General features: G+C 32.5%; 2 protein-coding genes across 2 annotated transcripts in view; one reads left to right on the top strand and one right to left on the bottom strand.

Moving 5' to 3' along the window:
- LOC134228632 (putative oxidoreductase YteT) overlaps positions 1–22,625 on the bottom strand; it is a 164,502-nt gene that overhangs the window by 90,868 nt on the left and 51,009 nt on the right. The gene's annotated exons all lie outside the window — the stretch shown is intronic.
- LOC134228630 (hemicentin-1-like) lies at positions 11,419–22,523 on the top strand. The gene is made up of 8 exons (XM_062710303.1): positions 11,419–12,222; positions 12,464–13,028; positions 18,631–18,773; positions 19,365–19,578; positions 21,075–21,086; positions 21,196–21,486; positions 21,792–21,815; positions 22,046–22,523. The coding sequence occupies exons 2-8, from the start codon at positions 12,905–12,907 to the stop codon at positions 22,177–22,179; spliced, it is 942 nt and encodes a 313-aa protein (XP_062566287.1). The 5' UTR covers positions 11,419–12,222; positions 12,464–12,904; the 3' UTR covers positions 22,180–22,523.

The raw sequence follows: 22,625 nt of genomic DNA, 5'->3' as shown, positions 1-22,625 counted from the left end.
CTGACCCCTGGGGTGTTATTTAATGGTTACTTGTATATACAGAGGATTCAGTGTTTAAGATGATGTTAATTAACCAATGGAATCCATGAATATTGGGCCCCACAAACGATGATTTCACACTATTGATTTTGAATTGAATCACTATAGTGTTCATGTAAAATGTACATGTCATAACTATTTATATGAATTCTCCTTGAGATATATTTTTGTAATTTATTTTTCAAGAATGAATTCATGCCAACACAGTTGTATTTATTTTATAATTTCAACAAAAAAACACAGTCATAAAAAAAAGTACAATGACTTGAATTCAAGTATTGTACTTCTAAAGGAGATTATGCCACACTAGATTTGTCTATCTCAATTTTCAGTTGGTCATTTAAGGTGCTTAGATATTGCACTTTAAAAAGTAGGAAAGTCCGGTGACCTTTTGCTATCTGTTTTCATCTGTCATAGTGAGGTATGCAGCACCCACTGTGACACGGGACCTCGGTTATGCGGTCTCATCCTAAAGACCGGTCTCCACGTCCCACAGTGGGATTCGAACCTGCGAGGTAAGGATTGACTCCTTACTTTGTGACTCTACAGCAGATGCTCTAACCACTGCGCCATGCGAAAGACAGGATTGGATCGAGGATCGATATGAAATAGAGGTATTTTAAGGATTGGATCGAGGATTAATATGAAATAGAGGTATTTTCAGAAGCAATATCTTAAAAAGTCCTCTAATTTTTTTTCTTAGGAGTTCATGTACTTTAAAAGGACATTATGTCATACTAGAGTTGTCTATTTCAGTAGGCAGTTGTTCATTTCTGTTGGCAATTGTTCATTTAAGGTGCTTATAAACAGCTATAAATAACTTGTAAGGTATGTGCAATACAGAATGGGATTCTTTATGGGATGCAATTTAAAGATTAAAAAAGATGTACCAACAAATTTGATAATAAATACTTTTAAAGGATTTAAAAGAAATATGTTTATTATGAATCCTGTTTCCTTTTAGAGGACCAAGAGGAGGTCCTTTTTTACCAAGCAATATTTTAGTAAGTTATAAAAGTGTCACATATGAAATCAAAACTAAATTTAAAAATAGAATCAAGGACCTATACATGTATATACTTTATTATAGTATTTGGATCCATGATAAAATTGAGTGGTGTGCTTATTGCGTTTAAGAATTCGGACCCTAAATTTAATGAAATGAATTATTTAAGGCCATTAAAGTGAAATGTTAAAGCATTGATATGAAGCGAGCATGAATCATATGTCGTGCCAACAAAACTAAAGACAGCCGTGGGTTGTCCCTGGCGTTCTACCCGAACGCCCAGTAACTGAGGGAGACTGAGTCAGACTCGTTATGACTGTCTGTGTCAGATTAAAATCTCCTCTGCGTCCCGCAGAGTACTGCAATATTTATGTAATCAATAATTATCAAATTAATGACCGAAAAACAGACTGCATCATATTTATACCATGTGTCTTTTAGTAGAAATTTTCGTAATAGTGTGCAAAAACGATAAATTAGAAATAAATAAATATTATAATGACTTAATTATACATGTACATGTTATTTAAGTGAAATTATGAAATGCACAACAGTATTTTACATATCGCTATATTTTCTATTCGAATATCCATAGCCTTCTTCTTAGTGTCTCAGAACCTACTGCGACTGTAATTATAAGAGATTCTTACATCTGTTGACTTATTTTGTAGTTTTATCTGGAATCCAAATGTTTATGTCTTGCAAAGGAAGAAGATAATTTCAGTAACAATACTTTTTTTTATATTAGATAAACAATGTTGACAGTAATTCAATTTTAAGGGGGGATATATAGGCCTGTAAGCCTAATCCAGGCTTATTGATCCCCTCGCGGAAGAGAGGACTACAGAAATATGCTTTTAAAAAGATTTTTTGTCTCCGATCTTTGAGTGAACTATTATCAGTGCCCTTCTGGGAGGAAAATTCAGTCAAAGCTAGAGAGTAATGTGTAATAAACATTGATTCACATTACATTAATATCATCCATCGTTCTACTAAAACACGTAATTAATTAAAGGTACAAAAAATTATATGAATTCCGAAAGTTCTAAATGATTCGTTAAAAAGAATTGTTAAATTTGATGTAAGACTGATTAAATTCATTTAAAGGGTCCTTTATTTGAGGCCATATAAACCTAGGTCCCGTGTCGCAGCTGGCCCCACTCTCTCACTGCTCAAATAAGTATTGAGTGCAAGTCTAAAACAACATTCCACCTGAAAGTTGTGGCGTCTCATTGTGATTTGAAAAATTCGCAAAAGGACCTTAAATAGACAAAATAAATCGTTTAAAAGAATTCAACACTTTTTTTTATAATAGTTATATCTATACATGTATTATCCACCCCCGCCTAAAAAGTGGAAGGGTACTCAGTATATAGTGATCGGGATGCTCGTCCGTATGTCCGTCCGTCCGCTCGTCTGTTACGCTTTGGGGCACCTATCTCTTATCTGCAACTCCTCTTACAACTGAAATTTAATGAAACTTTCATTGAATCTCTGTAACATAGTGGCATTGTGTATCTCCTCCATGGCATTCCACCTCTGATGTTTTTGGAGATCCGTGTTTGCTCTGCTCCTGTTTTGAATTGTTTAATAGACTTTTCATCTTGAATACTGTTCGTTATCTCCATATGTTTCATCTTATAATATATTTAGCATTTTGATCGGACACATATTGCGGTATTCCTATAACAAAACTCGGTTTTAACTCTTTATTTCTTTATGCCATATGGCACATCAGACAATTAATATAAACAAAATATTTATATTCAAATTTTTCAGTTATATAAATAAATATTTACATACTAATATGTTGCAAACACTTTAGTACTATTCTTCATTGTGAAGCACTGAACAAAATTCTTCCCAATTTAGTCATTTCTTTGACATTTTGAACACTTAACAATCTGAGATACTTAGTAATAAACAATCTGTAAACTTATTAAATTTTATTCAGTGGTATAGGAGTTGCGGATAAGAGATGGGTACCCTCTAATGTTAAAGAGGAATGGTCATGTCCATGTTTTGCTCTGGAAAACCCAAAATATGGATTGGATCAGAAAGTAAAATAGGAGGTCACAAAGGCACTATATGTAACGAAGATTCTATAAAAGTTTCATTAAATTTCAATCAGTGGATAAAGTTGCGGATAAGAGATGAGTATCCCAAAGCATAACAGATGAACGGACAGACAGACGGACATCCCAATCACTAAATACCCTCTCATTTGTCATGCAAGGGTATAATAATTCAGTAATGATTGAGAATGCATTGTCGTCATAGTTCCCACAACTGAAATGATTATTTTCAAAAGTAGTTGCATGAGAATGCTTTTGCAAACCAAGTTACAACCTCTTTTGAATTATAACTATTGTTATCCTTGCATATCGTGTATATTTGTTTGTGGGTGAGTTAATTCTGTATGAATCGTCATCTTCCCTTACTTATCCGACAAGGAGCACACGGTGGTTGTGACCGATTGATGGAAAATGTATTCCCCTCCATGGCACCTGATCTAAATTAAATTTTTAAAGAAGTGTGTTTTTGTTCTGCGTGGTTTGTATTGATAAATGGACTCTTAAGCTGGATTACCGTTTGTTATCTAATGTTTCATTTTAAAGTAAGTCTTCTGTACTGACCCTAAGAGAAAACCTGAGAAAGCCTCTTTCTTTACTTCTCACCAAGATGTTGACAGTAGTGAAGGAAAATCTTCAAGAGTACTGTGCAACAATATATTCAAGAAGTGGTGTTAATCTTGTCCAAAGAAGTTTTGGATAATTTGAAATCACAAAAATTTATCAAAATCAACAGCTTACAAACTTACGACTTTTCAACTTAATACACAACCGTTCCACACGATAAATTTAAGTCTAGGCTTTTTATTATCATTGACATCTGCTTTTTCAATAAAAATGGAACTCCTAAATTTACTTACCTCGTCATTGGTCATTTGCAAAATTACACACACAAGTACTCTGAAGTTGACATCAAAAAGATGCTTAAGTTTCTGATTGACAAAATCTTTGTGGTTTTTGGAAACCAGGCGGTCTTCCAACAATCTATTCAAATTCACATGGGTACCAGTTACGCCCTGTTATTAGCAGACATATTTTTATAGTCATATGAAGCAGAATTTGTGCAAATTCTTATGCGTAAAAAGAAGAAAACACTTGCTGTGGCCTTTAAATTCAACTCGACCTTTAGATAAATTGACTAAGTATTGTCAATTGACAATTGTAATTTCCATTCCTATGTCAATACGATATATCCTTGTGAGCTTGAGATAAAAGATACCACAGAGTCTGATACATCTGTTTCATACTTGGATACTTTATTTGAAAAAGACGTTAATGGTTATCTAAGAACCAAGCGCTATGATAAATGTGATGACTTTAACTTTTCTATCGTCAACTTCCATTTCTTATGTATCAATATACAGTACCTTCATCACCTGCATACGAAGTTTATATATCTCGGTTGATTCGATACGCAAAAGCATGTTCTACGTATGAAAAATTTCTAAAACGAGGTAAATTTATTGACAAACAAGTTGATGAAACAAGAATATTAGCAGTCTCGTTTAAAGTCATCATTTCCTAAGTTCTATGATCGATACAATGATCTTGTCAGCAAATTTAATTTATCATTGAGTCAAATGCTGACTGACGTTTTTCATACAAATGTTTAGTCTATTATTATAATATATACACTGAATTGACGATGGATTTTCCCGTTATTTCTCGATCATGACAGGGAGCACACGGCGGGTGTGACCGGTCGGCAGGAGATGCTCTCTCCTCTATGGCATCTGATCCCATCTCTGATGTTTTGGAGGTCCGTGTTTACTCGGCTCCTGTTTTGTATTGTTTTATGGACTTTGATATTGAATACAGTTCGTTATCTCCATATCCTTCATTGACTGTTAACCAGTCTCCCCGAAATCATAATAATATGCATAATTTCATACATGAAATATATGGAGATAACAAACAGTATTTAGGGAATCTTTCCAGTCCACAGTGTAAAAATGTCGATGTGATGGAACTTTTTAACCATACACAGAGACGTACACATAGTCATCGGTTTTATAATGAACCTTCAATACAGGATGTCTCTTTTGATTCGTTACCTTCCCGTCTTAAATTAAATAAATTAACAGTTTAATTGGTCTTCATCACATTCGCACCAAACTTTACTCTGTCTCTGAATTTTTTTTTCAATTTATTGAATCAAGTTGGCTCTTACGATAAAATAATTGCTAAATACATTGGTTAGTTTACGGATTAAATATAGGCCTATGGAGATCTTAATAAAGGCCAAAATCCACGTGAATATTCCAGAATAAAAACTTCAGACCATTGGCCTGTTTTGATTTGATCTGTAAGTTGTTTTATTACATCGAGACATTAAGTACGAGTTCAGAAGTCCAACTTTTCATAATCGGTTAGGCTGGTATCAATCTGAGGATAGTAGCTCTGGTCTGTTATGTGTGGTATTATTCCCAAGACAGGCTTTAATGCTGGCGATCGGTCTTTTTATTCCCTGTTTTGTCTGCAAAATGTACAATGCCTACAAAATTTGTTAAGATGTTCCTCGCGGGAGATTCCATCTTTCTAATTCGCCAATCCAAAATTATTGGTTTGTACCTAAAATGTTGCTAAAGAAACTACGAGTATGTACATGTATATATGGTGTAGTTCCAGATGGGTCTGCTATTCAATGCTTTGTATGGAATGGGAAATATGCGACAAAATCACACATTGACTGTGTTTTTGTGGTTCTGATAAAAACCTACGAATAAATTCTCTTAATATCATTCTCTATACATGTATCTATATTCTCTATAGCATAGGGATATAGAGAGGGTTCCATTTTTTCTGCAAAATTTGTCTTCTAATTAAACGATATATATAATGATAGTAATGCATAATGATTAATTCCAGATACATGTATAAATGTAAAGTCAAAGAAAAAAAAGAGTATATCTGATTTTATGATCGATCCTGCTGAATAAATTGTTACGTATTGCTTTATCTTTCGGTCATCTTACGTCGTGCCTTAACATTTGAACATTTTTAGCTTCTTCTCTGAAATTCCTGAACCAATTTAAACCAACTTTGGAAAAAAAGCATCTATGAGTAAAGGGAATCAAATTTTGTGAATTTCACCTTGTCTACCTCTTAGGGCCTAAGGAGTGGGGATACAACCATAAAAATAATGCAAACTTTTCAAACTTTCATCTGGGTATCAAGCAGTTGAACTGTTGAGATGTAATGATACGCGTTGAGCCCTCTTCCCAAATTATGAAATTCATGTCCTCAGGCTCTGGATCATAAATGTAAGATGAATAGAGATCTGTTCTCAGTCTCACTTTTTCACTATAATTCATTTGTGTAGGTGAGACTTAGTTTTATGCCCCTGGAGCTATGAGGTCTGAAGTTAAGGCAGGGCTATAATGATCAAATAGTTAAAATGAATAAATTCTTTAAAATACCACCCTTTTGTACTTACATTAGCAGATAAACTAGGTACATGGTAATGATGCATCTTCCATAATTGTGCACTTCATGGCCCCTTTTGTAGGGGGGTTCCGATGTCAGGACGAGACTGTATTGATTATATATAGTGAAAATGCAACAGTTATTTGAAATAAAGACGTTTTTTGCTCCTGTGTATTTAGCAAATAAAACTAGTGCTAATTTTAACGGGGACCGTTACAGATGTTCCCCAAACGCTCCCCAACTCCCTTTTGGCGCCATATTCCCTGTAAGCTTCAATAAATAAGACACACTCTACGCATTTGAGACTTTAACAACGTTTACCCAGAAGTGTACCAAGTTCATTCAAATTTTAGCATTGCACGCATGCGCATGTGAATGCATGTGCGTAATGACCATATCATTTTGTCTACACAATCTATATATTTTGATATACTAAATATTAAAGTATTTAATCCAAAAGTATCAAAAAAAATACGCTCATTCATGTGTATTTTTGATTTTGCTCATTTCACGTGCACACACGTGCATACATGAGCATGGTGACCATACCTTCTTGTAGAAGTCCATTACATCTATTTATATTCTAAATATTACCCCATTTGGTTGAACACCACGGGAGTTATAGCTGTTTAAAATTTCAACCATTCAAATTGCAGAGCACGTACACGCACGTGTTTGCATGTGCATGGTGACCATACCTTCCTGTAGTAGTCCATTATATCTATCTATGTTCCAAATCCCATCCTGTTTGGTTGAAAACCAAGGGAGTTATAGCTATTTAAAGTTTGAGCCAATCAGATTGCAGTACACGTGCATGCACGTGTTTTCATGATAATTCCTATATATCAGGTTGTAGGATATTCTAATGCATGGCTATGTTTAAAATTTCAAGGGATTTCGTCGGAAAACAAGAAAGATATTGAGACTTTAGTTTCAGCCAATCAGAGCGAAGCGCACGTGCATGCGCGTGAGATCTTGCTTTTTTGACCATGTCATAATGTCTATGCTACTAATATATCCTTATATTGTAAGTTTCAAAGCATTTCATAAAAAAATTTAAAAGTTACGCCTATATCAATAAAATCGGTCATTTCACGTGTTGAACGTGCACGCTCTTGCAAGCACGTGCGCGCAAAATGACCTTCGTTCCGCAAATCTACATAACATGCCTACTAACCTTAAAAAGGTTTTACCTAAGTTGGATGTGTATATTACAAAATCACTCCCGGACAAAAAAGTTCCAGGAAGAAGAAGAAGAAGAAGAAGAAGAAGAAAAAAAAAATAATAATAATAATAATAAGAAACAGAGTAAAAACAATATGTTTCCCAACTTCGTTTGGGGAACATAATTAGTGCAGAGTTATTATGAACAATGATGTCTTTTGAAATTTTATTGCCCCCGTGCTCAGGAGTTCTGGTCTAATGACTATCAAGTTTAATGTATTAATTCCCAGGAAATATTCTTTAGTTCTCCTGGGTATAAAGCCGGTAAACTAAGTGCATGCATACTGTCATGTGATCAAATGTGCCTTTTCCAAATTAAAATTTTGAATTTCATGACACCTGCACGGGTCAGGTATATGTGCTTTGGTGTTAAGATTGGGCTGCGATGGATCTATAATGAACATGCATTTAAAATGTAGATATTTCAATGACGTATTATCAATTAACAATAGTTATTTCTGTTCTTATATCGACTTGATATATCCCAGTAAACTAGAAATAAACGATACCATAGAGTTCGCGAAAAAATAGGAACCTGTGCCAAAAGGAGTACATGTAATGCAATAGATGGAGATACCGAACAGTATTCAAGCTCAAAAGTCCACTAAACAGTACAAAATAGGAGCAGAGCAATCACGAACCTCCAAAACATCGAGGTGGGATCGACATATCAGGTGCCATGGAGGATTGAGCATCCCGATACATACCATGTGCTCCTTGTCATGATCGGGAAATAACGTATAAATCAATCGACAATTCAGTGTGTAAATAATTGCCTAACAATTAGAATGAAAAATGTCAGAGAGCATATGAATTAATGATAAATTGTAAAGCTAACAAGGTCATTGTATCGACTAGAACTTGCGAAATGTTTAAACGAAACCGCTGATTTTCTTGTTTCATTAACATGTCTTTAACACATCTCGTTTTAGAAACTGTTCATGCGTAGAGCATACTCTTGCGTATCAAATCAACTGAGGTATATAAACCCCATATGCAGGTGATGAAATTATATTGCTGCATTAATATGGGAAGATGACAATCGAAAAGCTATGTAAATATAAGATATAAAATAAAAGATATAAATATAACCTTTTATATCTTTTTCAAGTAGATATCCAATTTTGAAACAGATGTGTCAGACTCTGATAAATGTATATCGACATAAGAATTTTAATGGAATAGCCATTGATTATTTACAATTCGTCGTTGATATATCTAAATGTCGAGTTAACTGAAAGCCACAACAAATGTTTTCTTTTTTCACATGTCAGATTTTGGATACTCTTGAAGTTTCTCCTTTCTGTAAATATGTTTGAGGAGTAAACATAGCCGCTTGATAGAACATTTACTGGAACCTGCTATAAATGTATCTTTGTTCGTAAAGATTTTTTTTTAAAAGTTTTGTAATCCAATTTGATATGCATGTATGGTAATTCGAATTCATATTAATTGTTGGGAATATTAAAATAATTAAAAGTGACATATGATTTTGAAAAAAAATTCCGTCATAGAAAGGGAGCTATGGGTATAAGTTGGATTACCACTAGTAAAAATAAATCCCAGTTTTTTTTAAAAATACAATTATCCCCTGCCGACCTGTCACACGGGTGTACCTTAGTATTGATGGTGTAAACGGAGTAAGCAGTGTTAAAGCAATAGTCTTTCAATTAAAATACGGGAAATACGTGTAGTGACTTTAAACGAGATACAATGAAGCGCATTGAAGTGGTAAAATTTTGTTTGACTGGAACGTTTTGATTATCTTTAGAACGATTTGTCATACAATGACACGCCTATTTCTATTGGTCAAATTAGAATACCTGTAGAACAGGTATTCCATAAATATAACAGCCAATCAAATTGACGGTCTACTTAAACACCGAGTAAGCACGTGTTCCCATAACTAAGCGCATTGAAGTATAAAATTTTATTGGATAAACGTTCTGAGTCATGCTTCGAACGTCAATTATGACATGATGACACGCCCATTTCTGTGGAAATGATAACGAAATAGAATGTTTAAGGACTTTTATAAATTTATATTTTTAAAGTTATAAGAAAGAGTTAGAGAGTTCCCGCTTCTGTAATACATGTATTTCAACGGATTTGTCAATAATTATGAATTAATCATGTTTATTGGAGTTACCATAACACATGTATCGGTCGAACACGTGCTTACTCGGTGTTTATGTAGACCGTCAATTTGATTGGCTGTTATATTTATGGAATACCTGTTCTACAGGAACCATTTGGCCGATTTTTCTTTTCTAAAGAAATGGGGATAATTCATTCAAAGAGATCAAAACTGCAAATTAAATACTTGTGTTATGGTAACTCCAATAATCATGATAAATTCATAATTATATACAAACTCGTAATTACGTGTTTTACAGAAGCGGGAACTCTCTAACTCATTTTTATTACTTTAAAAAATCTCCATTTCAGTGAAACTCAAATTGCTTGTCGCAAAGAGTGGGGTGTCCTAAAAAATTACGACGAATGTTTCTTTTCGTTTCTGAAGAAATGGGCGTGTCATAATGTTATAATTGACGTTCAAAACATGACTCAGAACGTTTCATCCAAACGGAAAATTTTACCACTTCAATGCGCTTCATTGTACCTGAAAGCCCTTTAACATCAATCTATTTTTAAGTATCTTGGTTTAAGTTAAGTAGTTTACTTATTAGCGTTGGCTTCATCTATAGTCAGTTGTATATAATTAAGATAAAAAACAAATGTGAGAAACTTTCTGGTTTTGAGTTCAAATGGATATATGGAGTCGACGTTAGAATAAAAGAATATTGTTTAGAACAAATGATATTTTTAAAAAAAAGATACTTGGATTGATATAAATTTTTAAACTTATTTTGATTACAGAAATCGCAGAATTGTTTTTATGATGTTCTTAATTCTACTTTTTAGCAACAGTCCTTTTTATTCTATACAACCTTTTCTCACTTTAAATTCCATTATAGCGAAACTGTGAACGGAAAATGATAATCTAGGAGGGCTAACCTGTTAATCAATATGGGTGTACTAAAAATTTTGAAATGATATTAAAAAATGCTTTACTTATATTTAATAGAAAATCCACAAGAACCATCTAAGGTACCCATTTATTTCTTATATGTCTGTTCGTCTGTTCATTTGTTGTCTTTTTTTTAATTTTTACTGGTTAATTTAATGAAAGAAAAGTTTGCTTTATAATCACTTGCTTGAATATATTTTTTCTAGCTACAGAAAAAGTCGCTGAATCAACGATGAAAAATATAACCCTCTATTTTCTGAACTTGAGCGCATTTAAAAATTCAGTTGCTTCTTGTCGCTTTATCACGACAGATGGCGAAAAATCCAGACAATGTTACAAACTTTGTGGTATCATTTGTTGGGAATGGGGAAAATGAACACAATGAAAATTACTGCTTTATTTCTTAATTAACAAACCAACAGCAAATTCTTGCTTGTTAGAAAAATCGATAGGAAATTTTCCAATGTTAATGCGTGTTGCCCATTTTTAGTAAAGAATGCTTTTTAATTCATTAAAATTACAAAAAAATATATTTGCTAGTTAGTTCTTTTTGCAGAATTTTTTTTCCTAAAATATTCCTTTAAAAAATAAATAACCCGATTTACTGGATATCGCTGTGGTAAAAACTGGCTGTATTAACTACACACAAGTATTAGTAATACTTTTTTGAAATTATAATCACTGTTATTCAGTTGAAGTTGCTCAAGAGAAGGATTAAATCAACTGCATTCACTGTGATGAATGGATGCACCTTATGCTTTTTATATAGAAACACTTGAGAATTTCAGGTGACTTGGATTGTGACAATGACAATGTAAAAAGAGAGTAACCAGTTGGCAGAATTAAAGCACAGTTTCTTTCAATAACAAAATTTACAGCTCCTTTAAGTTGGATTGTTGACAGAATTTAAGATAGAATGACATTATTGAATCAAGCATTTTACATACCTTTCAGCAAACACCTACGAAAAACAAACACGTTTTCTCTATAAAGCCAATATTTTGAATCAACACAATTAAACAGAGCTTTGGACATTCGTATATTTTATTGGTATATTGTAAATCCCCCATAAAATATTCAAAACGAAAATAAAAAACCGAAGCCATATAAGAGTTTTATCTTTTAAATCTTGAAATAAATTCTGTTTCGGTTATTTTCAACTGCTCGTCTTATCATAAGCTATTGTGAAATTTTATTGATACTAAAAAGCGAGAAAAATAAAGAACTGCTTTAAAAATAAGGACTATACTAGCGATTCCTGTGCAGGATAGTTTTAAATATCGGTCTATAATTAGCGCCGCGCGCGTACCAGATTCAGCTGCGGGATCGTAGAGGAGGGATGTAGAAAGGTCTGATACAAAACAGATCTCCCTCAGTCTATATAGTGGTGACTGGAAAACAAGGAGTTAAGGCTGACTGTCACGGTAAATATCATTTGTCACCAAGACCACTATTTCTACAACTGTCTGTGCATTAATTTTATTTTTTTAACTCAAGTTTTGAAGTATCTTGTCTTTGTTAAAAAAAGCTGCAGGTGTGGTCCACAAATAGTTTTCTGATCATTTGCAAATTAAAAAAAATATTTAGTTTATCCTTGGTAAAGTCTGCAGCCTCATCGTGAAATTATAGCATATTTCTAATTAATTTAAATATTATTATTTTTAGTGAAACAAGATCAAGAAGCCAGATTCTAACAAAGTCAACATAAGAGCGTGGTTCCTTTTCTAAGCTGGATTCATTAACGTTAGGACCGTGAACATTATAACCTATTTGACTGTGACCTCAGAATCTCCAGATTTAGTGTCTTGAATGACCAAGAAGCTCATCAGTGGAATATATGGAACCTCCAATAAACTGGAAGTTCATTAGCGCCACAGACACGGGCTCGTCTGTAATGGCTAATTAAGAGGAATTACCGAGTGCTCCTATACCTGACCACCCAGCTGAATACAAAAAACTGTAAGGTGAAGACCAAAGGAGCTAACACCTCTACTTGTAACCAATATAGGAAGAGTTGGGATTTTTGCTAAAACAATAAGCACAAGCCTTTCATCATGAAGATCTTAAGATCATCTATTTAAAACTAATTAAGAAAAAGCAAATACAATGATGGATGCAAATGAAATATTTGGGATTTTTCCTCGGATGAAAGGAATCAAACTGTTTCAGGAGAGATGGACAAATTATGCCTGGCTAGTTATTCTCTCTCTGCTCCTCTGTCAAGTAGCAGGTGGGTGTTCGTTTTTGTGTTTAGATATGCTACTGTAATATTGTGTAAGGCCCGATTTGTTAACTGGAATCTTTCTATGGAAGCTGATTTTTTAAAAATCAAATTAGCAGAGTATACTATTGAACTTTTTCATTTTATTTTTAATATAACATTTATAGTGATAGAAAAATGTTTAGAGTTTTTCGAAATTTCTTCAACATTGTCTTCAAAAATCATTTTTAAAGACAAATATTATTAACATATTTATCTATAGTATTTAACAGATGTGTGGTCATTTGTACCTTGGTTGACATGCAGTTAATGAATGTTTAATTTGTTTTCAAGCTTTCTTCATCATAGGAAACCGTTTTAAAAACAGACTTTTATATTAATATATAGATGTATATTATTTGTCAGATGTAGGATCATTGATCATTTTGGGTCGACATGCAGTTAATGAATGTTTAATTTGTTTTCATTGCCACTCCCCTACCTCTGCTTCTATCATCAAACTTTTGTTAACAAAACAAGTCTCTGTGCATCTCCTCGCACATAAGTGCAATAGAAGAATCGTCCCTATAGCTATTAGTAAATAGAAAACATTTTTGTCCGAAGGTAGAAATTTCCAAAGGAATCAATTAGTGTCATAAGTATAGTTTGATCCTATTCACTCGTAAATAAACTCTCAAGTTGTCCATTTCTATTAAGGTTTCTGTTTTGATGTGTTTAATTTGTTTAAATGCCTGAACATAGACACTTTAGAGTCATTCAGCTGACACTTTAACCCGCTTTTTAATCACTAATGATTTATATCTACAATGGATTAAGCTGCTATGTTGATTTTTTGACAAGGTTAGGGGTGTCTGTTGCCGTTTAAGAACTCAACATAATGATTGAAAGAGAGTGAATGAGCACAAGCGCTAAGTCTGTGCCTCTTTGACTAAAAGGCCTCTTCATGAGAGTTTTCTCAAAAATTCAGGCTTTTGCTATTTAATCGCACACTTTTGATTATAAAATATAAAGAAGAAAATTCTTGTAGATTTAGTGTATCCTTTGAAAGAAATATTTTATTAAATATTTTGGCTTGGTATTGTCCTGAGAGATTTGTTAAATTGCTGCATGTTGACTGAGAGAAATTTGTGACTAGTTATTGTTCATATGAAATTAAAACTGTAGTCGGTCAAATGAAATTATTGTTTAAGCAGTGTTTCCCTTTCATCAAACACAGGGGATAAATCAAATCTTAAATGTTTATTTAAAAAAAAAGACAAATAACTAGAATCAAACGATAGAAATCGCTGTTGTGAATCAGTTGTTGGTTTGGAGTTTGATGTTAATATAAATGGCCTGTAGAGAAACTGTGAAATTTGTATAAAAGTTTTGCAGTTTACGGTAATCTGTACCCGGTTAGTCATCGAATGACGAATCTCCTTTGTTCTTCATAACGTGACAGCACATGGACAATCAATAAGGCCCAGTGTCACTCGCACATTTTTAATTATAAAGATGAATCATTACTGGTGATTGATAAAGAAGCGCGATGAATTTTGTTAGATTTTTATTTTGCCTTAAATTTGTGCACTTTTTTTACTAAGACGACAATTTGATGCAAACGGCAATTTCGCTAAATGTCATTTTTTAAATTGTGAATGCTTTTAACGTTCTTTGATAATTACTATTTTTATCATTTGGTTCAGTATGTTTGAAATAAATTGTATTCCATAATATTCAATTCCTATGTTCTGAGGAGAGTTAAGCCAAAAGAAAATTAGTAAAAATATATCAAAAATAAAACAGATTGTCACTTGAAATGAAATTGTAAAGAGTATAATCAGTCTCGTATTTTCGCTGAAGGTCAACGATACGAACTTAATTAACAAAATTCTGATTTCTCAAATACAATTAACAAGTAAACACTATTGTCTGTAACATGATGCGTGTGACTTCTTGAACTATAGATTGTGAAAAGTTGACCTACGCATCCCAAGAGCATTTTCATGTAAGCTTCCTTTAAATATTCATCGGAGATAATTCTAGTTCTTGGGGTACTTTACCTCTGTTTTGGCCATGGTTCATTTATATTTATCGTAAGTGTGTGTATTCTACCATGCCCGCCTTCAAAGGAATATGACCGACGAGGCTTTAATCTGCCCTTTTTAACGATGTTCATGTAACAACTTTAGAGGGATAGTGGGATGATTGATGCGCATCATTATGGATGGTGGAACAAAAACTAATATGGAGATCATCGAAGCCTGGGGGGATTAGAGAATAAGTCTGAGCCTTGTTAGAGTTAATTGCAAAATATACTACTCAAAGGATGCTGTGAAATTAGAGAATGTGATGGTTAGTCTAGATTTGTTCTTATATTTATGTCAAAGTCAGTATTTTGTCCATTCTATGGTTGTTGTAATGACCTTTTCAGCAAATATGACCTGTCAGTTGTACGTATTTGTACGGACGTGTTTTACACCAATTGTTAGGGTTGCCCGTGTGACGAAGTGGGTAGAAAATTTGTTCTAGAGTCGCTGAGAAAGGAGTTGATCCTTACATCGCGGGCTTGAATCCCACTGTACGACTTCAAGACAGGTCCTTCAGATAAAACTATATAAGTCTAGGTCCCATGTCGCAGTAGGTGCTGGCAAGAATTCCCCATGATAAATTAAAGTCCAGGGTGATAGGTGCTTTTCAATAAAAATGGCACACGTAAACTGACTGTCAGTTGCAAAATTATTTTGGTAAAAAAAAAAATAGTACTCTGAAGTTGATATTAAAAAGATGCTTGGAATGTGGACACTATCTGTATGGTGATTGGAGACCAAGTCTTCCAACAATTCCCTTGGTTATACCAATTACGTCCAGTTATTAGAAGACTTATTTTTGTATTTGTATATGAAGCAGAACCTGTTCAAAGTCTTATATATGAGAAGAAGAAAAAACACTTTTTGTGGCCTTCAACTGGACATGTTGACATATCGACGACATATTATCAAATAAAGATAGTTATTCTATTCATATATATGTCGACACGGTATGTCCCAGTGAGCTTGAAATAAAAGATACCATCTGTTTCATATTTGGATAATTATTTTACCGGGTAAAATGTTAATAATAATCTGACAACAAAGCTTTATGATGGACATGATTCTTTAACTTTTCAAACAAACAAGATGAAACAAGAAAATCAGCAGTCTCTTTTAAATTAAATCCTGACTAGCGTTTACTTTTCTTACCAATTCTTCGGCCGTTATAATAAAGAAAAAGCACAACCAAATCATAATATTAAAAAAAACATTTTACAATGTACGCTAACAGTTTTCAGACTGTAAAAATAGATACAATAGGTTAGAGGGTTATGGAATCTTGACTATCCCAAGTGAAGAATATAAACACGTGCGAAATACTTATACAAAATTGTTCGTCTTTCTTGCCTCTTAAGCAAATTAACAGAAAACTAGCTATGTCATCAGGAACATAGTGTGAGGGTTATTTTTGATATACGTTATGCTCATTAACTTGTAATCAAGAAATTGGACGACATTCTGCGCTATTTACTATTATGACGTCAAGGGTGATTTTGGACCCTATCTGAGACTCTCAGCTCCCACACGATCACACAGTGCTGTACTATTCTGTGAACTAGGAGTATGCCGTGTGTCACTGTTGATTTGTTTAATCCACATTCCTACAACAGATGGATTCGAGTCCTCTCGAGTATTAGCTCAACGTCTTCTAATCTAATTTGGTGTTTTTCGATGTATTGGGATACTTTTGATCTATTTTGATCTTCGTTGTCCGTAGGGAAATTATCCTCCATTAATGTATTTAGCCTGCAAATCCTGATTGGCTCTGATAACATTACATTGTGTTGTTTGGGTTTCATTCGTAAAATCTTTTTATTTCTGAGAAGAGTTACAAATGGAGTTGACATTCTTTATTTCACAAAATTGGGATTAATAAGTAAAGGATCTGAAAATGATCGATATTATTTTATTAAATATTAGGATAATAGAGTGGGTTTTTTTTTTAAGGTAGGTCCGTACTTTCAGAATTTTCTGTCAAACTGAAAATTTTTCAATTTGAATACCTTGAACAAGTCTTAAACTTACTAAAACACCCATAAAAGACATATCTTTGCAGGTTAATTTTCATACAACATGTCTCAAGGCACATACCTCTAAAAACTCAACAGCCAAAATTGAACATAAAAAAGTGTGATATCATATTTCTCTTAGTTATGCACCAAATCACATCAAATTTATGTTAAAACTTATGAAGATCAAAAATATTCATTTGCCAAGAGAATTTTTGAAATCTTTACTGCAAAAAATTAACAAATTGGTGTTGAATCTGTCCATGTCTTGCAGAAAAAAATCTCAAAATATCTTTATTTTTTATAATTCTCAAAATCCAATATGTTTAGATGCCATTTTTTCTTTAAAACTATTAAGAATTATATCTAATGTTAACAAAAACAGCTACTTTATTATGGTTGACCAGAGAATTTTAACAAAACAGTCTTTTGAGAGTATACCCCCATTTTTGGAATATCAATTTTTTCAATTATTCAATGCAAAATTTTTAAAAACTAAAAATTTAATGGATGATATAGGCTCTAAATCAATAAAAATAGATCTCAGGTTAGTTTGCTTAAAAGAAAATTAAAAAGATTTAGGTCCATAAAAGCAATTAAGAATTTTGTGTCTGTGTATGAATACCCCTGTGTATGTACTAAATGACATATAGATCTTATGGACAGAGTGCAAAGTGTTAAATTTCATAAATAATGTATATTAAATGCTTCATATGCACAATAACACTATAATAAACAAATATATACTTGCTAAATCATTTTCAATCAACCAAAAAGATTTATATCAATAGAAAAGTGAAAATCAGAATTTTATATTGATGTGTAAAATTAGAACCGGATCCGTAAAAGTGTGGGCCTTCCTTAAAAACACGATCAACTTAGAATTTCGAAATTGTATAATTTGACAAAATATCCCCAGTATTTTCGTGTCAGTCACACATGCATTAATTTTAATTATTGAGTACTTTATTGTGAGCAATTACATGACACTTGAGAGTAAATTTGAACAAGTGAAATGTTTGCTTACAGGTGCAATATACTACGTTTTCATTGTTTATTTATAATTTACAGTAAAAAATATAATTGCATTGTCATTTTAATAGTAACAATGAAAGAAAGGTATTCTGGAAAACTGCCACAAAAAATGTCAATTTCTTCGATTGTTAATAGAATCGACGTTTTTATTTTTTGTTTAAAATAAAATATCCTTTTCAAAAAATATTTTAAGTAATGTTTAAATGGCAAAAGTTTACATGCTATATGACAAAAGTCAATAAAAAGTGCCTTTTTTTACAAACACGCAAAAGAGACAAATAATTGAAATTCCAGATATGGGATCATGTGCCTTGAAGAAGAAAGCATTCTTCTAATAATCCGTCGCACCCATCCAGTCAATGTAGTTGAAACAAAGGCCTAATAATAAATCAGTCCAAATATTCGACCTAATGATATATGATAAGTTATATTTGCCATCAAGGTCATAATAACGACACTAAGATTCATGAAATGCTTATTTCTGTCTGTTTTCAGGCTCTCGTCGGAGAATCCCCTTTTCTAATCAGTTTGTCCCCCTAGAACCGGTCATTTTGAACACCACTATTACTAACTACACGGCAATAGCCGGTGAAACTGCAGTTTTGTATTGTGCTGTTAGGAATCTGGGAACCAAAACCGTAAGTCTTTATTAAACTCCTACGTTATATAACTTTTATATATTTTATATCGGTGTGCTTAGTAATGTTTTACTATGATTATAAGTTTGCTCTCTGTGTAAAAATATAGATTCTGGTTGATTAAAAAGTAAAATTACTAAAGATTTTTCAAGGTTTTCAAACTATTAAAGTATTCCAAAGATTCCATCGAAGGTAACAAGATACATGCATAGGAAAGTTTAAACAAAAAAGTGTACATTCATTTGTTCTCATTCATGTTTTATGAAATAAGATTTTTATCAGGTCTGAAATTGTACCGAATTAAAACATAAGGCGCTTGCTTTCAGCTATTCAATCAAACAGATGTAAAGGGTTAATTGCAGCTATTACTAATATTACGATTTTTCACAAGGGTTTAGGTAGTTAAGAAAAAATATGGGTAGCACACTATTAATATTTTTAGATCATTTTTTGAATATTTTGAGATAAAACTCTAGGTCCATACACAAGAACACATCTTTTGATAGTATATACAATTTTAATACAATTCATATGACATTCAGATTCTGAAAGAAGTCATATAGCAACGTATGTTTTTGTTACCATATTTAGGTGACCTGGAGGAAAGCCTCGCCGTCCGTGCCTCTGACCGTAGGTCTTTTTACGTACTACGGCGACCCAAGATTTCAAACTCATCACGTGATACACAAGAAACAATGGAATTTACATATTAGGAATGTTAGTGTGAAGGATTCTGGAGGGTACGAGTGTCAAGTCAGCACGAAGACACGCGACATCAGGAGGGCGTTTTTTCTGTCAGTCAGGGGTTAGTATTTTAACGACGTTCGATCCTGATATTTAAAGTCTTAGACTTTTTTTGCCAAGTATATTTTTAGTTTCTACATACATAGCTTAATCAAAATTTAAATCAAAAAATGGGGGTCAATATGCTTCTTTTAGCGCTACAGTACATTTAATATGACCTTTCTGCACTGAAATTTGTGTCTTAATTAAAAATTACATCTTTGACGTTTTCCCTCCAATATTTTTATCCAATTAAAGCATGAAACAAAATGAACTCTCCGTCTGTTTAAAAAAAGACACTTAAAAATGGTGACTAAGAAAAAGTTTCAAACTGCTTCGCATTATCAATTGTTTGACCTTTCTGCACTAATAAAATTTATTTTTCCGGCATTGAAAATATAATAAGCAAGAAAATTATTATAAAGTCTTAAACTTTTTCTGATTTCAAGCAAATAGGTCAAAGTTATCTTGAATATTTAGAAAAGAACATCAAAAGTGGGGGTATATGATGTTCATTTTCAGATATTACTAAAAAAGTGTCATAGAATTAATAAGAAATAATTTAATAGATATTCCAGAACCAGCATAACATATTTCACTGCAAAAAACAGGTCTGTGTGCAACCAGCATGGAAAAATAGGCATCCAAAATTAACAGTACTGTTATAGTTCAAATGGAAAAAACTGATCATTTTCGTCTAAAAAACCTTCCGCCACAAAATATAGTCCCTACCTTAATTCTACTTGAATGGAATTTAATCGCGGTTTTTTCATTGAATATAGTTTAATTTGCATTGTAGAATTCAGTTTTATTGTTAGAACCTAAGAATGATGCTTATTTCTATGAATAAAGGACCTGCGCGAAATACGCTCAAAATATCAGGATCGAACGTCCTTAAGGATTTCCATCCCTAATGGGACCAAATTCTCTACCCTTAAATGTCCATCAAGTACACAATACTCTGATATTATATTAAAGCATTTTATAGTGGAAAAGGATTGCCCGCGAGAAATTTTCAAAAATTTCATTAATTAAGCAGTAGTTAATTAACAAAGATTGCATTGAAGTCTATGGGGAAAAGCGTTTTTTCATGATAAAAATTCAAATGATTTGAATATCAAAAAATCCTGCGGTGGAAAGATGCATTGAAACATAAAAAATAGAATGACGATTAAAAATATTTTTTTTACTGGCTAAAATTTTTTAAATTGATTTTTTTAAATTAATTTAAAAAAGGGGAAATAACTCTTACCAAAATTCAAGGTCATGAATCAGAACACATCCCACTATACATACTTATAGTAATAAATGGGAAATATGTCTAAATAAACTGAGTATTCAATGTCTACATATCTGTTATGTTTTCAATTTCATTGAATTTGTTCCTATTATGGATTGAAGACCTTAATATCAACGTTCCAATACTTTCAGACCTTTTAACCAACATTTCTCTCACTATTAAGGAAAAGAAAACTTCAAAATGATGAAAATTTAATTACTTTTCTTTTTCGTTTTCAGAGCAAACATCATGTAAGTACTTTAAACTGATAATTACAATAGAATATGGATTTTTTCAGTTTAACACATTTTTAGATACACACAAAAGGTATTTTAAATGTAGTTTAAAATTTCATTTCAGCAATTCATATCACGGGTGATACTTATGTTAACAAAAACGAGAAAATAGTTCTCCTTTGCAATGCCTCGAGTGATTCGTACCCTCCAGATGAGCTAGACTGGTTTATGAACGGTCTCAAGATTCTTACAGACCCAGACGAAGGAATTAAGATAACCAATTCAGTGTCACTCAAAAGCAGGACCATTTGGAGCGAACTTGTCATTGAACATGCGCGTATGAATCATGGAGGAACATATATTTGTCGGACGTCCGATAAACTGGTGACAAATATAAAAGTTAATGTTCTCAGTGGTAAGGCTAACATATACTAGTATAGTTTTTAAAATAAACAATTACAATGTTTCGTTAAGTATATTATTAATACATGTATATATAAGACACTATATAAAACATTTTTTTGTTGTTGCAAAGGTAAAAAGTACAGTTTGGTTTCATTGCTGGAAATTTCAGAAAGTATTAGTTAAATAATGATCAATAATTAGGATATAAGCTTTTATATCTGCTGTTTGCGCTTATTCATACGTAATGAATAAAATGTTTTAGACAAAAATGATCAAGATAGAGTTTATTAATTCAAATATATCATATTTTTTCAGATGACAAAACAAACGTTAAGAGAGGTTTGTATGTTTAATTAGATTGTCAGATGTTTTCAATGATTCAATGTCTTCAATGATTGAAGACTTTCTCTTATTAAAAAAATCACAAACAAATTATTTTTACAGTAAAAATATTGTGACATAGATATATTAATAAATTAGAAAAAAAATCATACAGAACTGTGTATATATGATGAAGAATCATCCAGATATATAATTTGACTCTAGCATATACTCTTGTCGTATTTCAGGAACGTATTCAAAGAAATTTATTTCCTCTGATAATGGGTCACCAGAGGAAGACCATAGTGTCTCTAGACATTGTACAGAGCCCTGGATAGTTCTCGTCTTATGTAGCTTAATAATTTCCACTGCTGCTCTCTAACAAATGACGGATTGTGAAAATATATATATGAAAAATATATATACTCAAAGCAAAAAAGAAAGATGACAATATTGAAGGGACACGTGGTATTGAAAGCTTTACTTCCAAAAAACTGACTGCTGCGAAACTCAGGTGCTAAAGACATGTATCAGTGTCTATCAGCAGCACTTTTTGTATATAGAGATGTATTTATGATATGTCTTATTATATTTAAATGTGAGCATGTTTAAGTTCAGGTAATCTAGTGTGACATTTGTGTTCCCCGCCTCCTCATTATAATTATTCTTGTATTAAAATGACTCAGAGCCATTATAATCTTATATTTTTATAATAAAACTTGAAAAGTTAATGAAAAATTGTAGTTTTTTTTTTAAAAGTACAGTATACTTACTTACGTTCAATAAACCATGTGCCTATAAATGCTTAACTTATCTTTAATGTTCAAT

The sequence above is a fragment of the Saccostrea cucullata genome, unplaced genomic scaffold, assembly GCF_032062105.1.
Source record: "Saccostrea cucullata isolate Sc308-1 unplaced genomic scaffold, CSIRO_AGI_Scuc_v1 ctg547, whole genome shotgun sequence".
NCBI classification, from domain to species: domain Eukaryota; kingdom Metazoa; phylum Mollusca; class Bivalvia; order Ostreida; family Ostreidae; genus Saccostrea; species Saccostrea cuccullata.
Note: the sequence above shows the minus strand (reverse complement) of the source record. Positions and strands in the feature narration are given on the sequence as shown.